The sequence below is a fragment of the Rhodnius prolixus genome, unplaced genomic scaffold (assembly GCF_049639745.1).
Source record: "Rhodnius prolixus isolate KJV_2025 unplaced genomic scaffold, Rpr scaffold_5, whole genome shotgun sequence".
In the NCBI taxonomy this organism is placed as follows: domain Eukaryota; kingdom Metazoa; phylum Arthropoda; class Insecta; order Hemiptera; family Reduviidae; genus Rhodnius; species Rhodnius prolixus.
In genome coordinates this window covers 18,235,512-18,259,474 of record NW_027411624.1, presented here as the reverse complement: position 1 = coordinate 18,259,474, position 23,963 = coordinate 18,235,512, and the positions used below count along the sequence as shown (strand labels likewise).

General features: G+C 31.4%; 1 protein-coding gene and 1 long non-coding RNA gene across 2 annotated transcripts in view; both read right to left on the bottom strand.

Moving 5' to 3' along the window:
- Positions 1–12,387, bottom strand: part of cysu (peroxidase homolog) — a 68,976-nt gene extending 56,589 nt beyond the window's left edge. Inside the window, exon 1 of the mRNA XM_074135009.1 lies at positions 12,230–12,387. Within this exon, the coding sequence (XP_073991110.1) occupies positions 12,230–12,240 (11 nt within the window). The 5' untranslated portion in view covers positions 12,241–12,387. The remainder of the gene's footprint in view (positions 1–12,229) is intronic.
- A 3,769-nt stretch (positions 12,388–16,156) lies between these two features.
- On the bottom strand, positions 16,157–22,538 carry LOC141457780 (uncharacterized). Its single transcript, XR_012460538.1, has 3 exons — positions 22,201–22,538; positions 17,817–17,997; positions 16,157–16,982 (listed from the first exon to the last, which is right to left on the bottom strand). It is a non-coding gene; the product is annotated as an uncharacterized lncRNA (long non-coding RNA).
- Between the last annotated feature and the right edge of the window lie 1,425 nt (positions 22,539–23,963).

The window sequence follows — 23,963 nt, the reverse complement described above, 5'->3', positions numbered from 1 at the left end:
TTATAGTATTTTTGATTTAAGTTCTGACTTCCGAGTCTTCTTCATTTGGCGTGTTCTTTTTCTGTTCTAGCTGAACTGAATAGGTCAACAGGTTATTGATGTAACGATGAACTTTTCATGAATAAGTATCTAAGATATAAATGTACCCAGGCCAGATTACTGACGGGGAGAGGGGACTTTTGCCCAGGGCCCGGAGCCGGGGTCTCTGCATGTACAACTAAAAAAAATGAATGAATGTATCTAATTTTTTTAGGGTGTCCTTTTTTGGAACTTTATAGAGTTGGCAACCCTATCTATACAGTAAATAAACTAATTTAGATTATCAAAACAACTGCTTAACTAGTAAGTACGCTAAAACTTTAATTCTTTCGACCTATTAACTACTAAGTATATGAGTTCTCATAAACCAACAACCCAACGATGTGTATTTTACTTAAACGTATAATTTTAATTTACATATGTAATTTTCTTTCTTTACGTATCTGTGGACCATAGATACTTTATGAATATATAAAATACTAATTGAATTCTGCAGGATTAAGTAAGCACATGTAAGCAACAATTTATATGGAGAGGTGAAAGGTTTTTTTTTCAGCACCGTGAAGTGAAAATCCAAAATTTAAAGTACTCTAAAGGATTCGCGAGGTAATTAAAATTGTGTCTTTTATTTTGTGTATTGAGATCAGAATTAGGTCCTGTACCAATTAGCATTGTGACCCACTTTGTTCAATTAAAGATACTAAGTATTACAAGAACTTTTCTGAGGTTAAATAAATCCAATTTTCAGGGCTTTATTACATTTTAATAGTTGTATAAATTTGACCATATAAAGCAGTGCCATTACGATTGATTACTTCGTACCATCCAAGTGATAAAGGTGCCCGCGTCCAAGAGAAGAAGTGTATAAATTGCAATTTAATGATACCACATATAATTACCATATTTCTAGTCACTTATTTGCTGTAAAAACAATTTGATCAAGGTAAAATAAAATAGGATAGCAATAATTTCTTAGAAAAACATGGTGTAAGCAATTAGTTAAATTAGGATAGTGATGAGTTAATACGGCTAGTGATATGTGTAATAGCATCTTTTTAGTTATGACCTCGAATGTTTTTCTTTCAGTAAAGTTTCGAAAGTATTAGTTTTTGAGGTCAAGTAGTAAATATTTTCCTTAATATTAGATAGCCCAGAAGGCCACAACTAGCAGTGTTGTCGGTATTACAGTCCGCTCGCTAAATTTAGTTTTATGGTCTTGTCGGCAAACTTTCTTTTTTTGTCAATAAAGAAATAAATTTAATCGATATAGTGTAATCGATACGTTACCTTTTTTTTTGTGCTCGGAATCGAGAGTTTCTACAGTTGACTTCGCTGTCTCAAGTGATAAAGGCAACGAATGGAAAAAAAGAATCGTTTACAATTGAAATGAAACCCATGAATTAACTTGAAAACAGTTTTTCACTTCCTGAAACGGTAACGTAAGTGAAATCGAAATCTCTACTCCAATCTGATTAATCCACCTCTGATTAGAGATAAAAGTGCAAAGCCAATTAAGGATAAAGTAAATACGTGTACTACGACAGGTAAATTCAATGATGTTATAAAGCATTACGTCCTAACCGCATTTTTAAACTGAAATTATTTTAACAAATATTGTTCTTCAAGAATTCTTAAAGTGAGTGAGATATTACTAAGAGACTGGCACATTACAAAAGCTCGTTAGACGAAGTAGCCAAGCAAAAGTACGGTATTCACTTTCGATTGTCTTATTTACGGATATAAAGGTTAGCTATTTTGTTTAAGTTTAAGCTTTACTTAGTGTGGAAATGAAAGCAGATAGTTCGGAAAATCTCATGAATTTAAACTTTTAAGTATTGAATTATTTAAAATCCTTGCAATATCGATGTGTTAAGGCAGAATTGTAATGCAAGAAATTCCCCCTCTTGTTTCAAGTTCAGTTTGTGCTATCCTCTCTACATCTTATAAATCAAGTTCAAATTTTCTCACTTTTCTTTTTAAAAATATTCGTACAAATTCACTATTGATAAGAAATTTCTGAATTAAAAACAAAAAGAGTCACCATTAAAATAAAATATGTTTGCGTATAGTTTGGTTCACTTTAAATTAAAAATGAAATTTTCTTATAAATTAATGATGTTGATATAATTATAATTTAGTTTTAAAGGAAATATTTTGTAACCGCCCAGCAGCACCATTATAGGGGTTAATCTGATCGGATATAATGTCTGTAATTTCCTCTATGATAATTTGGTATCTATTATCTAACTGTAGTTGCTGAAATATTTTACTAAATCATCTTACCTCATCTTCATTTCTAGACTCGTTACAATGATTATTTAATAGAAACGCACTTTCTCCAAGTTCCAGTTCAGGGACGGGATTGGTATCATCTTGCCAGTTTCTCAATTCAGACCAATTTTAGGTGTTAATTTTTTTTTTTTAATGATTTGTTTTGAAATCAAAGAGCAATGATTTTGATTACCAACTTGTGACTTGAATTTTATTGAGTATAATATGAGATCATTAAAGTGGTAGACGAAATTTTGACTTACTAGCCAAGAAAATATTCTTTTAGAACCAACTCGGCATCTGATAAGTTTGAAATCCATTTGAGGATCCTCATCAAGAAATCAATTACTTGTTTTGGGAATTCGTTAAAGGCAGTTTTAAGTTCCAACATTTCTTGCATCTATTCAGGAACTTAATGATCGAATAAAGTAGTCAGAAATTAACGGATATATTCCAAGAAGTTTGCATTGAGGTTGGTTGTATTAGAACTCAGCTACAGCCAACACTTTACACACTTATTGAAAGAGTATAGATCTGTGAAAATTCATCAACAGCTAAAACTTAGTACAGGTGTCGCTTCTAGCGGTGTATGATATAACCACGTTATAGATGGAAAATACCATTAAGTTTTTAAACCGCATCATTTTCTGGTTTACCTTAACAAACTCAAACAAAGTAGAACAAATAAAATAAAAGAATTATCTTTTATATTATTAATTTCCTCCGGCAAGGAATAGAGGATATAATCGTTTATATATGAATAAATGAGCTTATTTTCCTCATCTTTTAGTTGTAATTAAACAAACTTCATTACATCATCACTTCCTAAAAATTGTTTCAATCGCAGTGACCAAATTCATTTATTTTAATACAATGCATTCAAGAATCACACCATTACTTAACTTTTTACATTAATGTGGGAGAAATTAGTGTTGTTATTAATTGTCTACTGTAAAACGGCCAGAGAAGTAATAATTTTTTACGGCATAAACAAATAATTTTGCATTATATTATTTATTTATCTAACTTAGCTAGCTTTCGTTACATTATAAATCAAATATTGGGCCGGTTCTTCGCATGAATTCAATCATTTAAACCTTACCCAGTAAATTCTCAATTCCTAACGAATAAAAAAATTAAATAAATGACTTTTTACTTCCTCCTGCAGGGATATATTCATTTAAAAGGATTTATTCAAGGGCAAGTTGGCGGAAAGTAAACCATTGTCAAAAACTGTGGGTTGATTTCCTTGAATTAAAATTATATGAATTCTATTTCTTTCAAAATCAGAGTTGTAATGATCCTTAATCAATTAATGTTTCTTGAAAATTGTAACCTTGTTGTTGGTTATCAAAGTGTTCACACCAGATTTAACGAAAACCCCAAACTCAAAACGTTATTTCAATTGAAAGTGCAAAACAGAAAATTCCATAATTCTATACAGATTGGAGAAAAAAATGACAAAGAACTCGGAAATATATTTCATTAAGCACTATTTTTTACATGAATAATCAGTAAAAGATTGAAATCATTTTCAAATAAATTTAGAAAATGTCGGCCATATAAGAGAACAATTTTCATAATTCTCTTTTACTAATTTGTTAATAATTTTTTTTTTTTGTTTACTCTGGGTTATATTACAAATTTAAATCAGAAACTTGTTTGTAGGAAACCTCTTTTTTCTGATATTTTTCAATTTTTTTTTTTTTTTTTTTTAGTGCATAATTCGATAATTCATTAAATACCTATGAGAGAAAATTTAGTAAAAAACATTTAAACACTATTTTTCTTGGTTATTATTAATTATAAAAATTTGGCCAATCACAGGGGAGTATTAGCTGCGTGAAATAGTAGGCGGTCTGTTGAGCCAATGGAAAGATTATTAGCTGTTCTTGGGGCCACGCCCTAATCAGTGAGTTTTAGCTTCATTATTCTTATAGAATTTTTATTTATTCTCAATTCTAGAAATTAGATAGTATCCCATTATTGAAAGTATTCATCAAAACAAATCAAAATATGGAAACAAAGAATTTAATTTAGGCGAGTAAAACAGTTTAAAAAAATAACAATTTTATAGTATTTGGACAAAATGTTTAATTACGATTGCATTCTGAACATTCTGCAAGTAAATTTAGAGTGCGGAAAATTGTTTAAAAAGGCGTTAATAATTAATAACGTCTGGAACGAATCGTTTAATTATTTAATCTGGCATTTTCGCCGTACGTCTATATAGGATATCGTATGCTTGTACTACTTGCATACAGCAATAATTTACCCCTTTAATTATTAATATAACGCTGGCTAGTGCTGATTGATCGACAACCATAACTTTAAAGTAGCTTCGAAGCAGATCAATAACGCTACAGTACATTTGTTTACGTTTTAGTTGTTTCTTTGTCATCATGATATTCATGTGTCAGACAATTCAGCAATTTCACCATTCATTGCAACATTTTCAGGTTATTTTAATTAATTTTACCATTTTTTAAAATTTAATTATTAGAATTAACTTTTCTCAATCAATTTTCAAATTTAAGAAATCATCACTAAAAAGCTGAGTTTACTACATAACAATTGTAACGAAATTACTTAACATTTCCTAATTATTTCCAACAAATCCATGTTCACTAATAGATCCTTTTTACAAACCGAAAATTAAACAAGATTACGACTATAAAATAGTTTTTAGTTAGAAGGTGCATTGCGTAGGATTATAATTAATTAAGATTTAGTGTGTTCCATACTACACTTTTGTACCATCTAATGAGCAATTTCTTTCACAAGTTATTTGTAGAGGTGAATAAAAAAGAGATTTGTATTAATGTCGAAGATACTGCTTCTAGACCTGTTGTAGCGCCGTTGTGTTTAAAAAATTTAAAAACGAAAAAGTTTAGACGCTCAAAATGAAAAACTATCGAGTAGTTTTCTTTGATAATGGGTTCGCAAAACCCACATAACTGACTACACACAGATTTACTCTGCAAGTAATTGTGTGGGTTCTGGGAGCGCAATTTAATGTTTTATTCTTGTATTATTTTTATTTAGATAGATCTCCTCAGGGTAGTCCAAAAAAAGGTTATAAGTTTCTAGTCCATTTCCCTTTATGAGTTCATACAAACCTCATAATTCTTAATTCTGCATGGTCATTATAGTAGTAAAAATGGGTCATTAACTCTTCTGCTTTTACGCTCCCTTCACTTGCCTTAATAATGACTGTCTTATACGGTCATTAAAATATCAGAAATAATAAATTGACAGGCCATTAATAGACTTAATGTGTGAGGAGTCCATGTCCCATTCTGTCAATTAAGCTTCAGCTTAAACTTAAACTTCTTTCTTAACTGAAGTACATGTTGAAAATCAATTTTCAATTTTGTTATAATTTTGTGGGGTGTATTTAAAGCAGTAGCTAGAAAAACTCTGTAAATCAATTACAGGAAATAGATTAACCTTTCATGGTCAAAACTACCTCTGCGCTGGAATTGTCATAAAAATTTGACTTGATAAAAGAGCTTTCTGCTAGGATGTGACTGGACAGCGATCGGAAATAAGTCAAACCAGACTTTTTTTACATGCTGCGATTGCCCATTGTTTCGACCTATTCCCTTTTTCTTATATTATAGTTGATGGCCATTAGGGAAAACGTAAACTTATCCATACTACATACAATTAGGGTTTTTATGTTTAATGAATGAACAGATAGATCCGATACAAATAGTTGTTACACATTTTCATCTTTTAAGAAAATTTGTACATCAGAAAAGGAAATTGCAGGGCATCTTAGTTGGTTTTCAGCTAACAAAATGGTTCTTAGCTGATAGCTAATAAATTGGAAATATTATCTTTAAAAAATGGGCAATAATGTTAGCAAATTTTATTTATTTATTTTTTCACTTTATTAGCCATATTCAAAACTACAACAATTGTTGTATCAAGTAAATTTGATCATACAGGTTAAGTTCACGTGAAAGTCATGGTTAGAGCAATCGATAGGTGAAACTCTTTCTCAGTGGATTACTCTCACATTAATAGGTCCCTAGACCACTTCCGCTTCAAACGACGAGGAGGATTGTCTGGAAGGTGTGGAGAGGAGAGTTGTTGGACAAGAGGATTAGGATGGAGAAAGCTAGGAGGCTGTGAAATTTGCGGTAGCGAGACTCTATTAGGTCAGTGACAAAAGGGATGTGAAGGTCAGTGTATGAAGGTAAGGTTAGAAATGTAGTATGGAGCATTCAGGATTTTTCGTAGGATTTTAGACTGTAGTGTCTGCAGGCGTTTGGAGTTAGAAGGTTTGATTGAGCCCCACACTTCTGCTCCGTATGTACATTTGGGTCTTAACAGTGTTTTGTAAATTGTCAGTTTGTGATTCAAGTCGAGTTTGGATTTGCGGTCAAGTAGTCCAGTAAATAGCTTGAAGCGTCTGTTCACGTCTTGTCGTTTCGGTCGAGCACGTGGGTTCCGAGTCCCTTGTCAATGTACAGTTCTAAGTATCGTATTACGTCAGCTGGAGGAATTGATACACCGTTCAGTTGAACTGTGGGCACGCAGATCTTCGTAAACTCGTAATGTGCACTGATTTTTGCTCATTAATTTTTATTTTCCATTTTTCGGAACCAGGATTCGAAAAAATTTAAATGAATTTGAATGTTCTGACTGGCTTGGTAGCAAATTTTAGGAAAACTAAATAAATGGTGGACCGGTGATGAGGTAGACAGTGAAAGCAGCGAGGGGGCGTGCAGTCGAGAAGTGGAGAATAGCAACTTTCACATAGGCTGTTTGCTAGTCGTACTGGTAGACAAAGAGCATTAATAGTGAAGCCATGTTAGTCATGTAGAACATGTAACGTTACATCCTTTATGTTTGTTTCTCTCTTGGAATTCTAGGAGTACATAAACAATTTTCTCCTGAACTGAATTACGGTTGTGAGAAAAACAATCCTGATGAATTCTCTTACAGATTTTCATAAACTTATATAACCAGTGATAACTTTGAATCAAGTATTAGATTTCCATTTTCTAAATATGAATGATCGGGAATTCTATGTTTTGTCAAGGTAGTGTAGAAAGGGAAGTGATTGATTCTAATCCAGTAAACGCCCCCAAAATAAATTTAATCGACCTCACAAATTCTCTAGAATGCACTTTCAACTCTTAATGACAGAAAAGTAAGTAGTTTAGGTTACGTATAAAGAAAATCAGAGCTATTATTGACGAAATCTCAACAAAAATAAATAAATATATACTTTTTGGAAGGGGCTTAAGTAATGAACAAAATTATATTCTATTAAAATAATTAAAATAACACTTAAGTTTCTGATTGTCGTCTGACGAAGTTCAAAAGTAATTATATAGACGGAGGATCAGAAACTTGATCAGAAAATATTTTAAAGCAGTTATAAAACTTAGAACACTTCTCTTAGAAGTGCGTTCAAAATTGAAACAATCTCTTGGGAAAATCTAAATGATACAGTTTACTCCACAATAAAGCAAAGAAAATGAAGTATCTCTTCTGTTTCGAGCTTTTCTGTTAACACACATAGTTGTAACTATATTAGGTGGAATCTAATTTTCCTAAATTAGAAACTAGATTCAAAGAATCACAATGATCTTTCCATCTCAAGAAAATGTAAAAATTTTATTTCGTTAAGAAATAATTGAATTTTGCTAAATCTTACGAAAGATGAGGGTAGGATTATTATGGTTGATGTGGGTTACACAGAACCCATGAGGGTATTTAGCCTTATGATAGGGCATACTTTATAGCAAATGGGTTATGTGAACCCTAGACGTGAAAATACTCTTCACAGATTTATATAGTGAGAATCAATTTTTAAAACGAAAATAAAGGGATCTTCTACAAAAGAATAAGTATGTGGTAAGGGAAAACCATGTTACAAAAAAATATATTATAAATATATTAAGCTCCCGTCGTAAGTTTTCTTCGCACAAAACATGACATATGCCAGGAATATCTACACAAAGTTAATAAAGAAAACATAATTGCCCACAATGTCCAGATAGTTGAAAGTCTAAAACATATTTTAGTTATCTGCCGACGTAGTGATAAGGTGAAGACTAATCTACTAGCAAAACGATCCGAAGAAATAGAGAACCATCTATTCCTATTTGAGGGGTCAATTGCTTTTCCTTAATGGTCAATTGTGCGACGAAACTATATGAATCAAACACAAATGAAATATAATATTTAGTATTAAAAGAAAACTCTAAATGCTTAATAATAATTAAGCTCATTTTTAATAGATGAAAAAGCAACATAAAATTATTGTTTTAATATCTATAAAGGTTCAAGATATTTTTAGAGACTAAAAGTAAAATGAAAGAGAAAATATATAATTTACATAAACAAATAAAAGGAAAAGTGTTTAAAAGAGAACAAGTGATAAGAAAATCGGTCAGCAGGTTAAAAACATGGTTAAGTATTGCAGCAGTCTAGTGTATTGTGTCACTGAATACGGTTAGTACATCTGATAGCAGGAATATCTCCTCACTAAATTTTGCCACCAGTTTGTGTGACATTTTTTTGATAAATAAGTTATCTATTTATTTATTTTTCTGTTGTAAAGTTATAACAGGAAACGCAGTGTGTTCGTGACAGATCCTTGAAAGTGAGTTTTCAAAATTCAAATCTTTTTTTCAGGGTCTCCTTTGCACAAAACTAGTCTATTCTAAATGTGAACACGTACAGAATTACATAAAAAATAAAGAAACAAACACATCATAACACACGCATACTATTTCTTGGCCAAAACTTTTAACGAAACCTTCTAAACATTTCCAGTAAAACAAATTCAACAATTTGAAGCCATACAACAATCGTTGTTGGGTAAAGGGAGTTTTTTAAACTAACTTTAAATGCCCTAGATGCTTAGATTTATCTTCTTGTTAAGTCCACCAGCAAAAATAAATAAAAATACGAGGGTCATTCAATAAGTAACGAGACAAATTACTACTGCTCAAAAACAGCTAAATTGATCCGTTTGAAACTTTCAGGACATAAAGTTGGCAACCTTGCGATGACATCTGATCAGCTGTTCAATTATATTTTGTAAACATAACCTCAAATTTACTCAGTTAACGATGGCGAGTCCGCTCGAGAATTGCACCGTGGAAGAACAACGTGCCTTGATCAGATTTTTAGTCGCGGAAGGTGAGAAAGGTAGTAAAATCCACAAAAGAATGTTAAAAGTGTACGGAGACAATTGTTTGAATCGTTCGAACGTTTAAAAATGGGTAGAACAGTTTCAAAGTGGCCGTACAAAAGTTTCTGACGAGCAACGCAGTGGACGACCGATCGAAGTTGGGACTTCCTCTCTCGAATCTCGGATTGACGCGTTAATTCGGGACAATAGGCGTATCACCGTTAAACTGATAAGTGAAAAAGTAAACGCGAGTGTTGGAACTGTCCATAACATTATTCACAACAAGCTGCAGTACAAGAAAACCTGTGCGAGATGGGTACCCAGACAACTCACGGACGCTCACAAAGAAACCCGGCTTCAAATCAGTCAACAGTTGAAAAATCGATATTCGACTGAAGGAGAAGGTTTTTTTCAAAAGAATTGTAACGTGTGATGAAACATGGATCCACCACTATGAGCCAGAGTCAAAACGATAGAGCCTTGAGTGAAAGCATACGACTTCTCCCATTCGGAAAAAATTCAGGACCCAGCCATCTGCCGGTAAAGTCATGCTTACAGTATTCTAGGATTTTCAGGGGCCAATTTATTGTGATTTTCTTGAAGGCCAAAGAACAATCAACAGCCAGTACTACAGTGACATGCTGAAAAACAAGATAAGACCTGCAATTCGAACGAAACGCCGTGGGCTCTTGACTGAAGGCGTGATTTTGCTTCATGACAACGCCCGTCCACATACGGCACAGCTGACGAAAGAAAAACTTCAGAAACTGGGATGGGAGATCCTTCCACATCCCCCCTACAGCCCCGACCTCGCCCCATCAGACTTCCATCTGTTTGGCCTTAAAGATGGTCTACGAGGGATACATTTTCGATCCAATGAAGAGGTAAAAAATCAGGTGCAAAAGTGGCTTCGAGATCAACCCAAAGAATTTTATGCCAAGGGCATTTACAAATTAGTAGAAAGATGGGATAAGTGTATAAGTGTTGCTGGGGACTATGTTGAAAAGTAACCAAAGTTTTGTACTGATTCAATAAACCGTTTTTGAGCAATAATAATTTGTCTCGTTACTTATTGAATGACCCTCGTATATGCTTGCTTCTATAAAACCGAAACAGTTTCAAAGCCAGTAATATCCAAAAATCGATTGGATCATTGAGTGAGAGATAGTTTGAGTTAAATATTTTGAGTTTAATTAAGTTTAAAGTATATTTTAGATGTTTTTTCGTTACACATCAACAACAAGGTTAAATTATTTCATTAATTTGATGAAAAACAAAAGCAAAAATCAGTGAAATTAATTTCATCTTATGTTATCTCTGATTTTTATTTATTATTACTATTATTATGTTTCTGGTTTTTCGGACAAGTAAATACGCCGCTCTGATTAAGAGAAACCTAGAAGCGAGTTGATGGGGAAGTAAAGTTTTCCACACTAACTCTGTAAAAATTCAAAAACTATCATAATGACAAAAACAAGTTTTGCTAAAACTGATAGAATCAATAAATCCCCAAGATATGAGAAGAGTTCAATGAGAGAACATTAAATCCTCTGTTAATGTTTGGCAATGCCGTCTCCTCCATCTGCCAATATAATCTTAAACAGACCCTGAGCTTTTAATGGGCTCGTTGGGAAACAAAAGCGTAAAACTTCTATTTTGGCAAAGACACTACAACTTGAGTTTCTTGGTTGTAACTGTTCAGTTAACTGTTTCTTCCGAACTGTAAAAGTTGATTTATGTTGAAGCCCAAAAAACGGTCTTACACTGATATAAGTGTTGCAATCTGCCAAACTGCAGAAAAGCGTGTGGTTCTTCGGAGATCCCCCAATAAAGATTCACCAGATCTGTTTTGGGAACACTACTGATCTTGGTGGTGTAATAAGCTATTTATCCTTTCTCCAATTTTGCCAATTCAAATAATTTTGAACATTACTATTTTTGACACTCTTCTTAACCAAAACTCACAGATTTTCGGGGTTCATATTTTCAGTGTAATGTCCTGTATGATGTATTCGTGGGGTGTTCAAACTAGGTCTAGGAAAACCTAAATTTATTTGACCTTCAGAATCTTGTGGATCATATCCTTCAACTTCTGAGAGGGTAATATTTGCTTTAAAACAGATTCATATTTGAAGATAAAATGAGAGTGTCAAAAGTCGTGAATATTATCTAGAAATCACAGCTGGTATTCAGTTGATTCAAAAAAGATGTTCATGTGTTCATGAATCTTCAAAGGACAAATCAACTCCGACTCTTAAATGAGTGAAAATAATTCTTCTCACATCATCGAGAGAAATTAAAAATGAAAACAAGAATCTAAAATTTGTTCTGAAGGATAATAATAATATTATAAACAACAAAAAAAATGTGCTGCAAAAAAATATTTTTAGAACAATCTGATCACTTGGCTGACGTAAAACGAACTGACGGGGAAAGTTACTCGGATGCACTTTTCACATTTGTGCATTATAGTACCATCATTCACTTTATTACTATACAATACTATCCGTGGTTTAAATTAGAAAGACTGGAACAGCTTAAATGTTCACTTTCTGTACGTCTAAAACTGAATTTAAAGTGATGCAGGTGGTCAATCTAGACGACTTGGTTAAAGAGGCCATCATATAAACCCAAACATTGCTTTCACCATCTACGGCCTCTCTATTTATTATCTTATATAATGCATTAATTGAATCAAAAGTACGTGATGAGCACGTATTTTTAATTAAAAAATAGTTTTTTTTTTAAAGCTGTACTTACCATAATAACATGGTTGCCAATAAAAATTTTCTTATAAAGTTCTTCGTCCAAATAAAAAAAGAAAACTAAACAAAACAAAAGAACAGGTCTTTGTCAGGATGGATTGTAATTGTTCAAGTACTGGACGCGGACTAAAAACTGCCGGTATAGTGAGTTCGGCCTCTCGTACTATCGAGGGTTGTTGGCATATCTTGGAGGTAGAGAGGGAGGTGGTTCTCTCCTTTCTCTTTCAATGATGTTCGCAGGGAGGCTCGTCTAACCTCTAGCATTTAATTCTTTCTTAAATCTACTTATTGTTGTTAGCACAGTTCTTAACAGTTTACAAAGCGACTGGTAATAAAATTACACTAAACTCAACCAAGTGTAGCAAAACAAAACGAGAAGTGATAAAAGCAATTATCCTTATAAATAATACATTAACATGAAATTAATTAAGTTTTTCTGCAGTTTTAACGCTACTTTTGCCATTTACATAATGCATTTAATAAGATACGCACTTATCGTTTCATTTATAAACAATAGCCTATTCTTGTCTTGACACGTATGTTTAGATCATACAATTCGTGTAATTACATGTATGGTACATATCTATTCACACCTAATTAATGGTATCCAAAATCTAAAGATACAATAAAGAAACTGGTTTCCAAATAACCTTTTTCTCATTATTTCTGATAAAACATTCTCATCTTTCAAATAAAAATGTGGGTTTTTTTGCAGTTAAAAATTCCAAATTTAACAGAATCTTTGAAACTAAATCAAAGAATTTGATAGAAAACTGAGAGGAGCTACATATACCTTCCTTGAACTAACATAAATCGTTGGTTCTGCTTAAATAAGGCGCTTCTACTCAGTACCCAGCAATGTTTGACGTTTCTCTGGATTTAAATGCGCCCTGAGCATTCTTTACTTTCGTTGCAATTACCAGAAAGTAAACTATAGAAGCTGTTATGAATAGTAAATCTAAAAGGCCACCTGGATTTGAACCCAGAAATGGGCTTGTTCTTAATGATTGATTGTTCATGTAACTGACCTGTTGTTTAATTCTAATAAATTTAACGCGTTATTCTATCTAATTTTGATTCAGATAAAATGATCATTTTGGTCTGTCTCTATAATCTGATGAACTTTTATTTTTTTATAATATAATTAAACTTTATTTTTATTGATGTTTTGGAAGAGCGCCTTTTATTGTTGTTTGTAATTGTGAATCTTTAACTTCATATCCTACCTGCTCATTATTTCAGAGGCAACTTTACAAGGTTGCCATTTCGCGTTACAAATCATTTCATTCATAGATTAAGCAAACTATTGCTGCTTATTTTCAGAAAAACCTAAGTCGGTCTCTTTGGGCTCCAAAACTAATTCTGACTTTCGACAAATCTAAAATTCCTGCTCTTCGGGATAGACCATATTCCCCGCTACTCTTCGTTGTTTCCTTTTCGCACAATATGTCCACGACTAACGGACAAATAAAACCGTCCTAGTTAGGTATAATTAGGTAAAATGGTAAATGATCCTAGTTACGTATAAATATAACAAGTTTGTCTAGTAAAGCGGCTGTAATTTCTTGTATTGTGTCTAAATTAGTCGTTACTCGCGATTTGCGACTAATATAAATTAATCATAAGTGACTTAAGCATATTGTTCAACAATCATCGCAAATTCTGCGTTTAAAACTAATCCATAAACCTTTAGTAGAATCGGCTAATTAAATCATGAGAAAAACAGCTAATTTAATCATAACAATCAGTCAGAGATTAAGGGCCAACTCTGTCTCAAAACGTTTGATTTTGGAGAAGAAAACAATTTCTAAAATGTTTAGCACTAAGTATCCCTTCTCTACAACCACGCGGAAGTAGAAGAATGTGTGGAAGTTAACCAGAAGACATTTATTTCTGTATTCCTGGATACAGAACTTTTTAAGAAACAACTAATCTGGAAATTTAAATGAATTCTTTGACAAATTCCATTAACACTACTTAAATTACTATAATTTTGAAAGCAAATATTATGTAAACAAAATAATGAGTTACAAAACATTTTATGAAAGTTTGGAGATTCTTTTTTTAATATACTAATTAGAATAATGATTTTTTTTTTTAAATCAATATTAATATTGGCGAAATATTTGATAAATTACTACGAAAATTGGAGAGAGTAGATAAGTGAGTTTTTTCGGCTTTAAAATAAATAATGAATGACAAATGAAATTATAACGACTCAGTGGAGAGAATTTAATTAAATATATTTTAGAAAGGAAGAATACATTTAATTATGTAAGACATACTTAGCAGATATAAAACTAGTGTTTGTGACTCTAAAACTTTGTACGGCGTTTCCTTTCTTAGTCAGAGTTTATGGTATCTGTTTCCGCACAGAAGATCAATGTTAGTTTCTTTAAATAATAATAGTATGATAGATTCAGGGGTTCGAGTCCAGCTGCCATTAGATTTGTTTTTTTTTCAGAAGCCTCAATCACCTCAATGTGTGACGAGAGAACATTAGTACAAAGCAGAGTCCTGAAACAGACTGTGATAAACGTCAACTCTCCTAAAATTAAAAAATAACACAAAAAACAACAGACTAAAACAAAGGCATTTTTTTAAAGTAATATTACAACCTTTCATTAATACCCATTTCGAGTTGGTTAGATAAATTTCTAGATAAATACTAGATAAATTTCATGCTTAATTTTCAGGCTGAAAGTTATATCCATTAGGGAACAGAAGAAAGGTTCTCCTGCAGTTCCACAATGCAAGACGAATTTTGCATCAGACTGCCTTAAAACGTTTATGAGGGGGTGTTTGCTCTATTTATCGCGCTTCTTCGGATTGCTGCTTATTCAGATCAATTGCTCATTTATTTAGTGGGTAAACTATTTTGTATTTAAATGTTGGCGGAAGCAGGCTGTATTGAATTCAAAATTAATGTTTATAGTTCATCCGCAGAGTCACATTTTATGATACTCATTTGCAGCGAAATAGAAAAACATGTAAATAAATCTAGTGAAACAAAAAGAACTAAATAGAGTAAAAATTTATAAAAAGTAGAAAGCAATTGTAATTTCAGCGCCAAAAATTAGCAATTGATCGTTTTAAGTAACAAAATATTAGTAATTAAATTGTTCAAACAGCCTAGTAATTTATCTGCAGTACAAATGCAGTTACTTAGTACAGAGTACTTTTATCAATTAAAAGAAAAAACTGTCTATTCTTCTTTCGTTTTATTTTAGAAAACAATTACTTCCCTACGTTCCTTCTAACCTGTGACATTTTCTGAGTATCTTAACGTTTTAATTGAAGTTATATGCCTATTCAGTAAGAACTGCATTCATGTGTTTTTTTTTCACTAAAAAGGAATAAAAAAAAGAAGCTGAACGTTGCAAGAAATTAAATATTCTGTTTTCATAATGATTGAGTTCTTAGATAATCTGTACATCATACTAATTGCCACATAGTAATCTACCTAGTGTTTGTCTAATCATGCTCTGAACTGATGTATCTTTGACACTGCACAGAACTGTCTGTATTCTTAATTAATATATTTCACTAATTGTTATTTTCATCATCTGTAGTTATATACATATATGTATAAATTAAATGAAGTTGTTTTTCTTTCAATTTTAAAAATTCGCTAATTATTTACCTTGACACAATTCTTTTTTACAAAAATGTTATTTTGTATTAAATTAAGGTAACCAAAAAAAAAATATATAAATATAAACTTCCTTGTTTATATTAATTATTGTATATATTAATTGTAGACAAGGACAATATTTTCGATAAGTAGGAGTTCAATATGTTATCTCTTTCTTAAATACATTGACATCTCTTATTAGTTTTTTTTTTAATATTTGTAAATGATTAGTTCATAGCTCAGTCTGATTTCGGCGTTCTATCTGTTTCATTAGTCACCACAAGCAGAAGACTGGCAGGTCGGTAAATTATTACTTTTTAATTAAATTACTAGAAACTTTTTTAAATAAGCTGGGGTAAGAAATATTATTGCCAATTTTAACCTTAATTTTTTGGTTTGTATTACCAAACTTTCGACCTAGGGACTAGGTCATCTTCTACTTATGAACTGTAGAAATATGTTTCACATTATGAGTGATTCGCTTAAAGATTGGTGTGCCTTCTGTCCTGACTGTTTTGAGCAAGTTATAGTTACTGAAATTGACAATGATCTTTCTTCCACTTAGATTAATGAGTCTCCCAAAATAATAATAATAGTACTCTATAATTAAATAAATTGTATTGCTAAAACGTTTACTATAAAGAGCATATAAACAAGATTAACCTAAGCTGATGATGGAATTCATTTTTATTTTCTGCAATCTAGGCGACATTTGTTACAATCTTACCATCTATCGTTAGAACTATGTATATCATTCTATCGTTAACAAATTTCTGTCTATCGTAAAATTCTATCTTTAGAACTCATCTGGAATATGCCAAAGGCGTATAAAATTTCTCTAGAATCTGTAAAGCGATAATTTCGAAGGTGGATTATTATTTCGGCTCACAACTGATATCCTAACTTACAGTTAATCTTTTCATTCTCTGTAAATATCTAGATCTAATGTTTCTCATAAGGTTCCAGAAACTTCCTTTATGTTAATGTTTTATTATTTTCTCAAATATTTTCTTTAAATTCCTTCAGTGTTCCTGCTTACAACATTAGATATCCCGTTCTTCCACATATCCAATGTCAGATTCCTTCATAACTTGTATTCAGCTTCTTCTGAATTCTGCGTGAAAACAAACATCTTGATCACAAACTTTACAATTTGGGTTAAGCAATGTGTTGAAGAAAAATTAGAAATATACTATTTCTAAACAATTAATTGTATAATGTATTACAATTTTATTTTCAAATTGTAAATAGATCATTGTTCGTGTTTTGTAAAAAAGAGGTCTATATTTTTATTTGTAACTTAGACTTCTCTACAAAATATTTAAATAAGAATAAAGCCCGGTTCTACCAATCATAGAATAAGTGGGGGAAAAAAATCACTTTTGAGATAAATAGTGTTGAGAAATCATCATCAGAACATAAACTCCAGATTGTTGATAAAAACGTTTGCCGTAAGGGAATGCAGTCAGTTTTCAAAACATATCGTTTAATGAACTTTCGAAAATTTGTCACAATTTACAATAGTGTTTCTTTTTGAAGAGTTTTTTTTAATTATTATTTCTGGTCAGCAGTAAAAAAAATAGCAAACAATTTCCTTTATAGTTTCTGGCCTATTTTGATATGGCGAGTACAAAGTTCTTTCATGATAGTTTTATCATTTTTAGTGAGATAAATTAATTAAAGGCAGCTAATTAAATGCTTTTTTTGCTCAACTAAAATGCTACAGGTTATGTAATCTCTCTCTATCGTTAGTTCATTTTTTAATAGACAATCTTTTTACTAATTAGCGAGATAAATGGTACTAGATAATAAAGAAAGTGACTCTAGATAATTAAAACTTCTTGTATATATCTAGCACTGACTTAAGAATTATTCATCGACGATGTTTGTAAGTTGGTAAATCAAATTTTCCTTTTAAAAACGAAAAATCATGTTACAAGACAATAACCTTCCAACACGGAGATCCCAGGTTCGATTCCAGCTGTTGGCCCTTAGATTTTTCTCTTCCTAGGACCTTCTTAGAGCTCACTCTCCGGTCATGTATTGTGTGTAACGAAAAAATACTGCCCAGAGGCCGGCAGTGCACTAAAAAAAGCTCAGGGGGCCAATAACCTCATATGTTGATGCACCTTAAATACAAAAAAATAGGACAATAGATAAGACTATGCCCAAAATTTTAAATCAGCAAAGTACATGGTGGATAGTCAAAATCACTGAGAAGTGTGTTTCTAAATTTGGCTGAAGACCAGTTGACCTATCAGCAAATTTCGATTTTGAACAAATAAACTTTCGAGACCATCTTGATTTCTTGAAAGAATGACAGGCAAATAAATATTAAACAGTTATTCTTTCTCTTTCTGCAAAACATTTAATTGAATTCTTACCTAAATATGTAAAGTACTTAGGACAGGAGGTATTTGCGAAAAAACAATTTCGAACATTAGACACCAGTGCAATATTTCTCCTCGAAATCATTTCAAGTTTTTAAGTGGGGTTGTGCTTATAAATTTGATATTTACAGATTCATCTATTGCAGATGTTTGGTTACATAATTCAGGAAAACATTAAAATAGTTAATAGTGAGGTAAAAACGTCTCCCACTCGTTAGTTACAATAATTTCACTTACATAATAAAGGGTGCACATATGTATGTACATATTGAGTAACATTATAATGGATGGTACTTTGGGCTTAAGTACTTAGCCAACTTACACAAGTCAGTTCCATTAAAATTACTAAATTGTAACATTTCTTTATTGTAAAGCATGTGTCTCAAAAGAATCTGTAAGTGGATTTTTTTTATAATGTGAAAGATTTACCTTATGTAATAAGCCTCTTAAATACTTGTTTATCAATAATTCTGACTAATTCTGCCCATAGTTCTACTTCCTACTAACACCAATTAATCTAACTTAAATTAATTCTTTTAAAGCAGACAGTGTTGGGGATAAGAGATTTGGTTATTCAATTTATAATTGCAAGTTGTTTTCGACGCCTGCCATGGTTTGTTTTGATATACAAAAAATAATTGTGAATAAAACTATGTTCAGCATTTTATGTTTTGTTTTTTCGACTGCTGTAAATGGGGATTATTTTTATTTTATAAAAATATTTTTTAAAAATATTATAGTGGTCACAAAGAAAAGAAGTTTTCAATGACACTTTTTTTTTATTTCCTGAATTTTGAATGGTTGTTCAATGCTTTTTGTGACTGGCTGTTTTTTTGGTATCGTTCTGCCAGCTGTTGGATGCATCACCGATTTAGAAGAGTATATTTTATCTAGCCTTGCAGAAACATGGAAAGCTTATCGGGTTACTCCTGCTTAAACTGGAATTATTGTTTGACTGCGACCATCATTGGATCATTTTCTGTAAATCCATTCCTCATAACAAGGTTCAAATAGTTCTTTGAAAGTATTCTTCTGTATACAGCCTTTTGAACAGTATGTTCATGAGGCACTGACTCATCTATTTTTTGCCTATTTTGTTGATGGCACCACTATTACAAAAAACTTACTAAGAAGTTCATTTTTATTTTATTAACTGGTCTGGGAGAAAGTCGTGTGACTATTTAGATCATATTTTTTTAAGTTTTTATTTTATTTTAAGAATAAGGTCACTATCACTTAAGTTAGTAATTTATTGATTGTAAACAAACTAGATTCTTTATAAATATGAAAAGATAATTTACTACCAACACCACTTTCATTTTTTTCGATATTTTGAATCGAAGCTGTGGCAATTTTCTTGTTAAAAATTAAATTAAAGAAAGTGAACAATTTCCATATTTAACAATGAAATCAGGCACAATCTGTATTTATCAACATCCTATTATATGTAGTTAAAGCAAATAATAATAATAAAGGAAATGAAAATTGTCAGAACTTTGGTGAAAATTAATTTTTCAAGCTCACGCTAAATTTTATATATTAAAATAAAAAATAAAAGTTAATCATAGCTAATGAAAATCGGACCTGAATAGTATGACCTATTTTATCCTATTCAGTCTTCACTGTTCAGATTACAGCTCTTTTTTAGAGAATTGTTCAAGATTGCTAGCTATATTCTTAAATCTAATATCAAAGCCGCTGTCAGAATGCAAGAGAAAAATTCTACATAAAATTAAGTAGATCTAGTAAAAGTTTGCGATAAGTATCACTCGTTAAACGATCCTTCGTTACAAAAGTTTCGATTAGTTAGTCGTTAACCATTCCAATCCCAATGTTTACTGAAAATTTGTTTTGTAAATTATAGTTATACTAGTAACATGATTTTTGAATATAACTCTAGTGAAATTTGTGAATAATTATTGCCAAAAAAAAGGATGAATACCGCAGCACATAAAGTCATGGGAAATGCTAAATGTTATGTAGAAGATTTCCACTGAAACCACTTCTAATCCACTGAAATGATTTCAATTATTTCCAGAGCAGCAATTAATCCATCCAAAATCAATCTTACGATACCTATAAATCATAAAAACATAATTCTCTATTCTTTTGCTTCCTTTTTGTAAAAGAAATATTTCCTAATTATAGTTTCTAAATTATTTTTATAAGTTCTGCAGCTTATGTATTACTGCATCCAGTATGATGACTAATTGGCCAGTAGTATTCAATTTTGTTTAAACCGTATGAGGATTGGCTTTATCTCATAGAATTTATTCAACACTAGTATACTTCCAACAAACTTACGTTGAATTCCTAGCAAATAGAATTGTGCAAACCCCATACTACAGACAACTGTAGATCACCACTTCTCATAAGCACGTTTCTTACATTGGTATAAAAAGACGTTATTTGGTATTTTTCTGGAAAATTGTAATAGATTATATCGTTAAATCAGATTGGACATAGATATTTTATCGTTATAAGCAATCTTGTTTAAACTCGACTATCTCACTACTACTTTCATACTTGCAATCCTAAGAATTCAGCCTATAGCATTATGGTTATTTGGGTCTGTTACAGCAATTAGTAAAATGAGTTGCAATCACGATCTTTTTGTTAATGAAGGGAAGAAGTTTTGGAAGCAAAATCTATCGGGTAATAAAATTCAAAATGATCGATGTGGAATGGTTCCAATATCCTATTAGAAAATGAACCATCCTATAGTTTGATAAATATTTTTAGAACATTCAAGTGTAATTCACTTTAAGGTGATCAACAATTCCATTAAGATAAAAACCAATAATTTGTACACTTTTCGATTTAACAGTCTTCATATGATATACTCGTAATTTTTCAACTTATCTTATTATAAGACTACTCACTTATAAGCAGAGTAAATCTTTTCCTTAAATTTATTTCAAGGAAGTTCACCTTCAAAATGAGAAAGTTGGAAATACTTTCCACCGATTTTATTCAGTAAATTTTCAGTACAAAGTGGGCGAGCAAATCTCTGCAAGAAATACGCTCCTATTTCAAGCATTTAGACATCACTACTGACAAAAACATATAATAAGTAATAGAATTAGGTCGCGCTGTTGACTAAAGTGACATGTAACTTACATCACCTGTTGGAACCAATATAGGTAGACGAAAGGCTTATAACGATGGACTTATCGTTCTGATAAGATCAACGCTTTAATCTTTTTAGTTGTATCGTATTAAGTTAATATATATTATCTAAACACGAGATGGTTTGTTTCAATAAAGTTGGCAAATGGTCAGTCGCTTGTTGCCTGGACACATTGTGACAGTGGCACTAATAGTGAAGTGATTTAGTGTTGGACTGTACAGTTGGAGGGGGATTGTGACGTGTCCTTGATCTTGCTCTAATAAACTTGAACTAGCCGTAATGATTTACTTACAATGGGTCACACTAATTGTTTCCTTTCAAAGGAATAGATTTATTGTGCTACGAAATACACTAACATCAACGATTGTTTCATTTATCATTGTCAAAAAGTTAATGGTTACTCAAAGTAACAATATTATTGATGTTTTGATTGATGTCAAGACATGAGAAGTAATTAATTAATATTATCAGATCACACGATCTGATAACAAGTGCAGAGTTAAAATTATTAATCACTTATTGGGCTTTGACCCTAGAAGTATTGAGGAGCTTTCGTATTATAATCTCATAAAAAGGATTGATGTAGCGAATTTTTTATTTTTTTATCGACAGCGTTTACCTCGTTAGAATTCTGCCACAGCTTTTTTATTTATTGTACATGACTGACGTATCTAATCACACAAAATCTCACTAACCTGTCATTAAACGTTTTTCCTAATATTGCCTCTCGTTTTTATCAAAATCGCCTCAATCTCCCTGAAACCAGCTATTTATGAAAATATTAGTTGATAAAAAAAAATGTAAATATATACCTTTGAACAAAAAACCTTCCTCCCTTCATATATGGATATCTTTTCCTTCGCAGAGCCTTCTACCTAAATGAAACATCATCCCCAGCTTAAACAATATTAGACTTTTAGGAAATATTCACTCAATCAAAACCCCCGAACTACAGAAAAGTGATTACCTTCGTCTCTAAAAACTGACGGCTCTTCCTAATTGAAAAAAAATATTACCTTATTTTACTGAGTCCATAAGAAATTTACTAGACTATAAAGCATCCTATCTAAATAATCCACGCCCTTCAAATCTTTATATTCACCGCTAAATCACCAGAAACCTTGTTCTTGTTATGTATCCATTCTCAGTTTATTCACTGACGTCATTTATTTGGACTCCACTCTTGCTACCATCACTAAATGCATTTTTCCCACTCCAATTGCAAAATACTGGCACTCCTAAGAATACTTAACGACGCTAACTTGTAATTGTCTTCAACATGGAATTTTCTGCAACAATACTTTCAGTAAGCTACCATGAACTTGTAGTTCTTCAGAAGAGTAGAATCTATTAATCAATAACAACCTTCAACATTGCTAAACAAAGTATAAAGCTTTTTATACTATATGAAAAAGTAATCATCTTTATTTTCTCTTATTAAATGTAAGAGAAATATTTATCATTCCAAGATAAAAAAAAATTCCTAAATTCGTTTTTATTTGAAGATATGTCTATCACAATAAAAAATTTAGAAAAAAAAGAACGTGCATTTCAAAGCGTTTCCTTCTGTTTGAAAACAGCTCTTCTTTACTTTTACCACATAACTATACTTTCTGTTGCGATCATACCTTCGCTCACAGCAGTCTGTGATTACTTCCTGATTCTATTTTAAAATAGCAACACTTGATGTATAATTAGCCTGTCGATTCCAGATTTGATTGTTTTAATTAAGTATTTGCTAAGAAGTTCTGGCTGCCACATTGGCATTTATTTTTATAAATATCTTAGTTATGTATTAAATATTCATGCGCTTTTTAATAAATTATACACAATAAGAACGAATTCAGCGTTCCAAAAATATTCTAAGGAAGTCAAAGATGCAGTTCAAAAATTCTTTATTTCCAACCGTATGAAACCGATTGGAATCGGCTCAAAATCAGTTCACAGAAAGATGTGTAGCTCCTATAAATCATGTATGACTATATTTTGAATAAAAGCATCGACTTTTTAACTTTTTTACAGAACAAATTCAATTTAAAAAAAAAAGATTAACTCTCTATTATTTTGGGTTACATAAACCGGAAAACGAGTGCAAATTTGAGTTCCAAAAATTAATTGCCAGTGATTACACATATTTTAAGTAAGTACTGTAAATAAGATAGTTCCAAAATTGTAAATTTTCTCTATTAACGAATGCATATTTAGCTCATCTAATCATACTACAAGAGGATATCTAATAATAGGTAAGCTATTAAAAATTAATAGATCTTTAGTGTGAGAGATAAGATGTTGAAAAGCTTATTTGACAATTTTTGATTAACTAGTGGCATTATTAGATACATCGCAATTCACCTAAAGAGCACGTTTTTCGTGACATCACATTCTATTATTACTCTTCTGTTCGCCATTAAAGTTACTAAGAACATATATACTTATGATTGTTAATGTTTATAATGAAGTAAAATTAATATTGATCAATTTGTGAATTTTAATTCCGACTTAAATGTTAAAAAAAAAAAAATCAACAGCTACAAGCAAGGTTACATTCTTCAGCATAGTTATAAAAATATGTTTA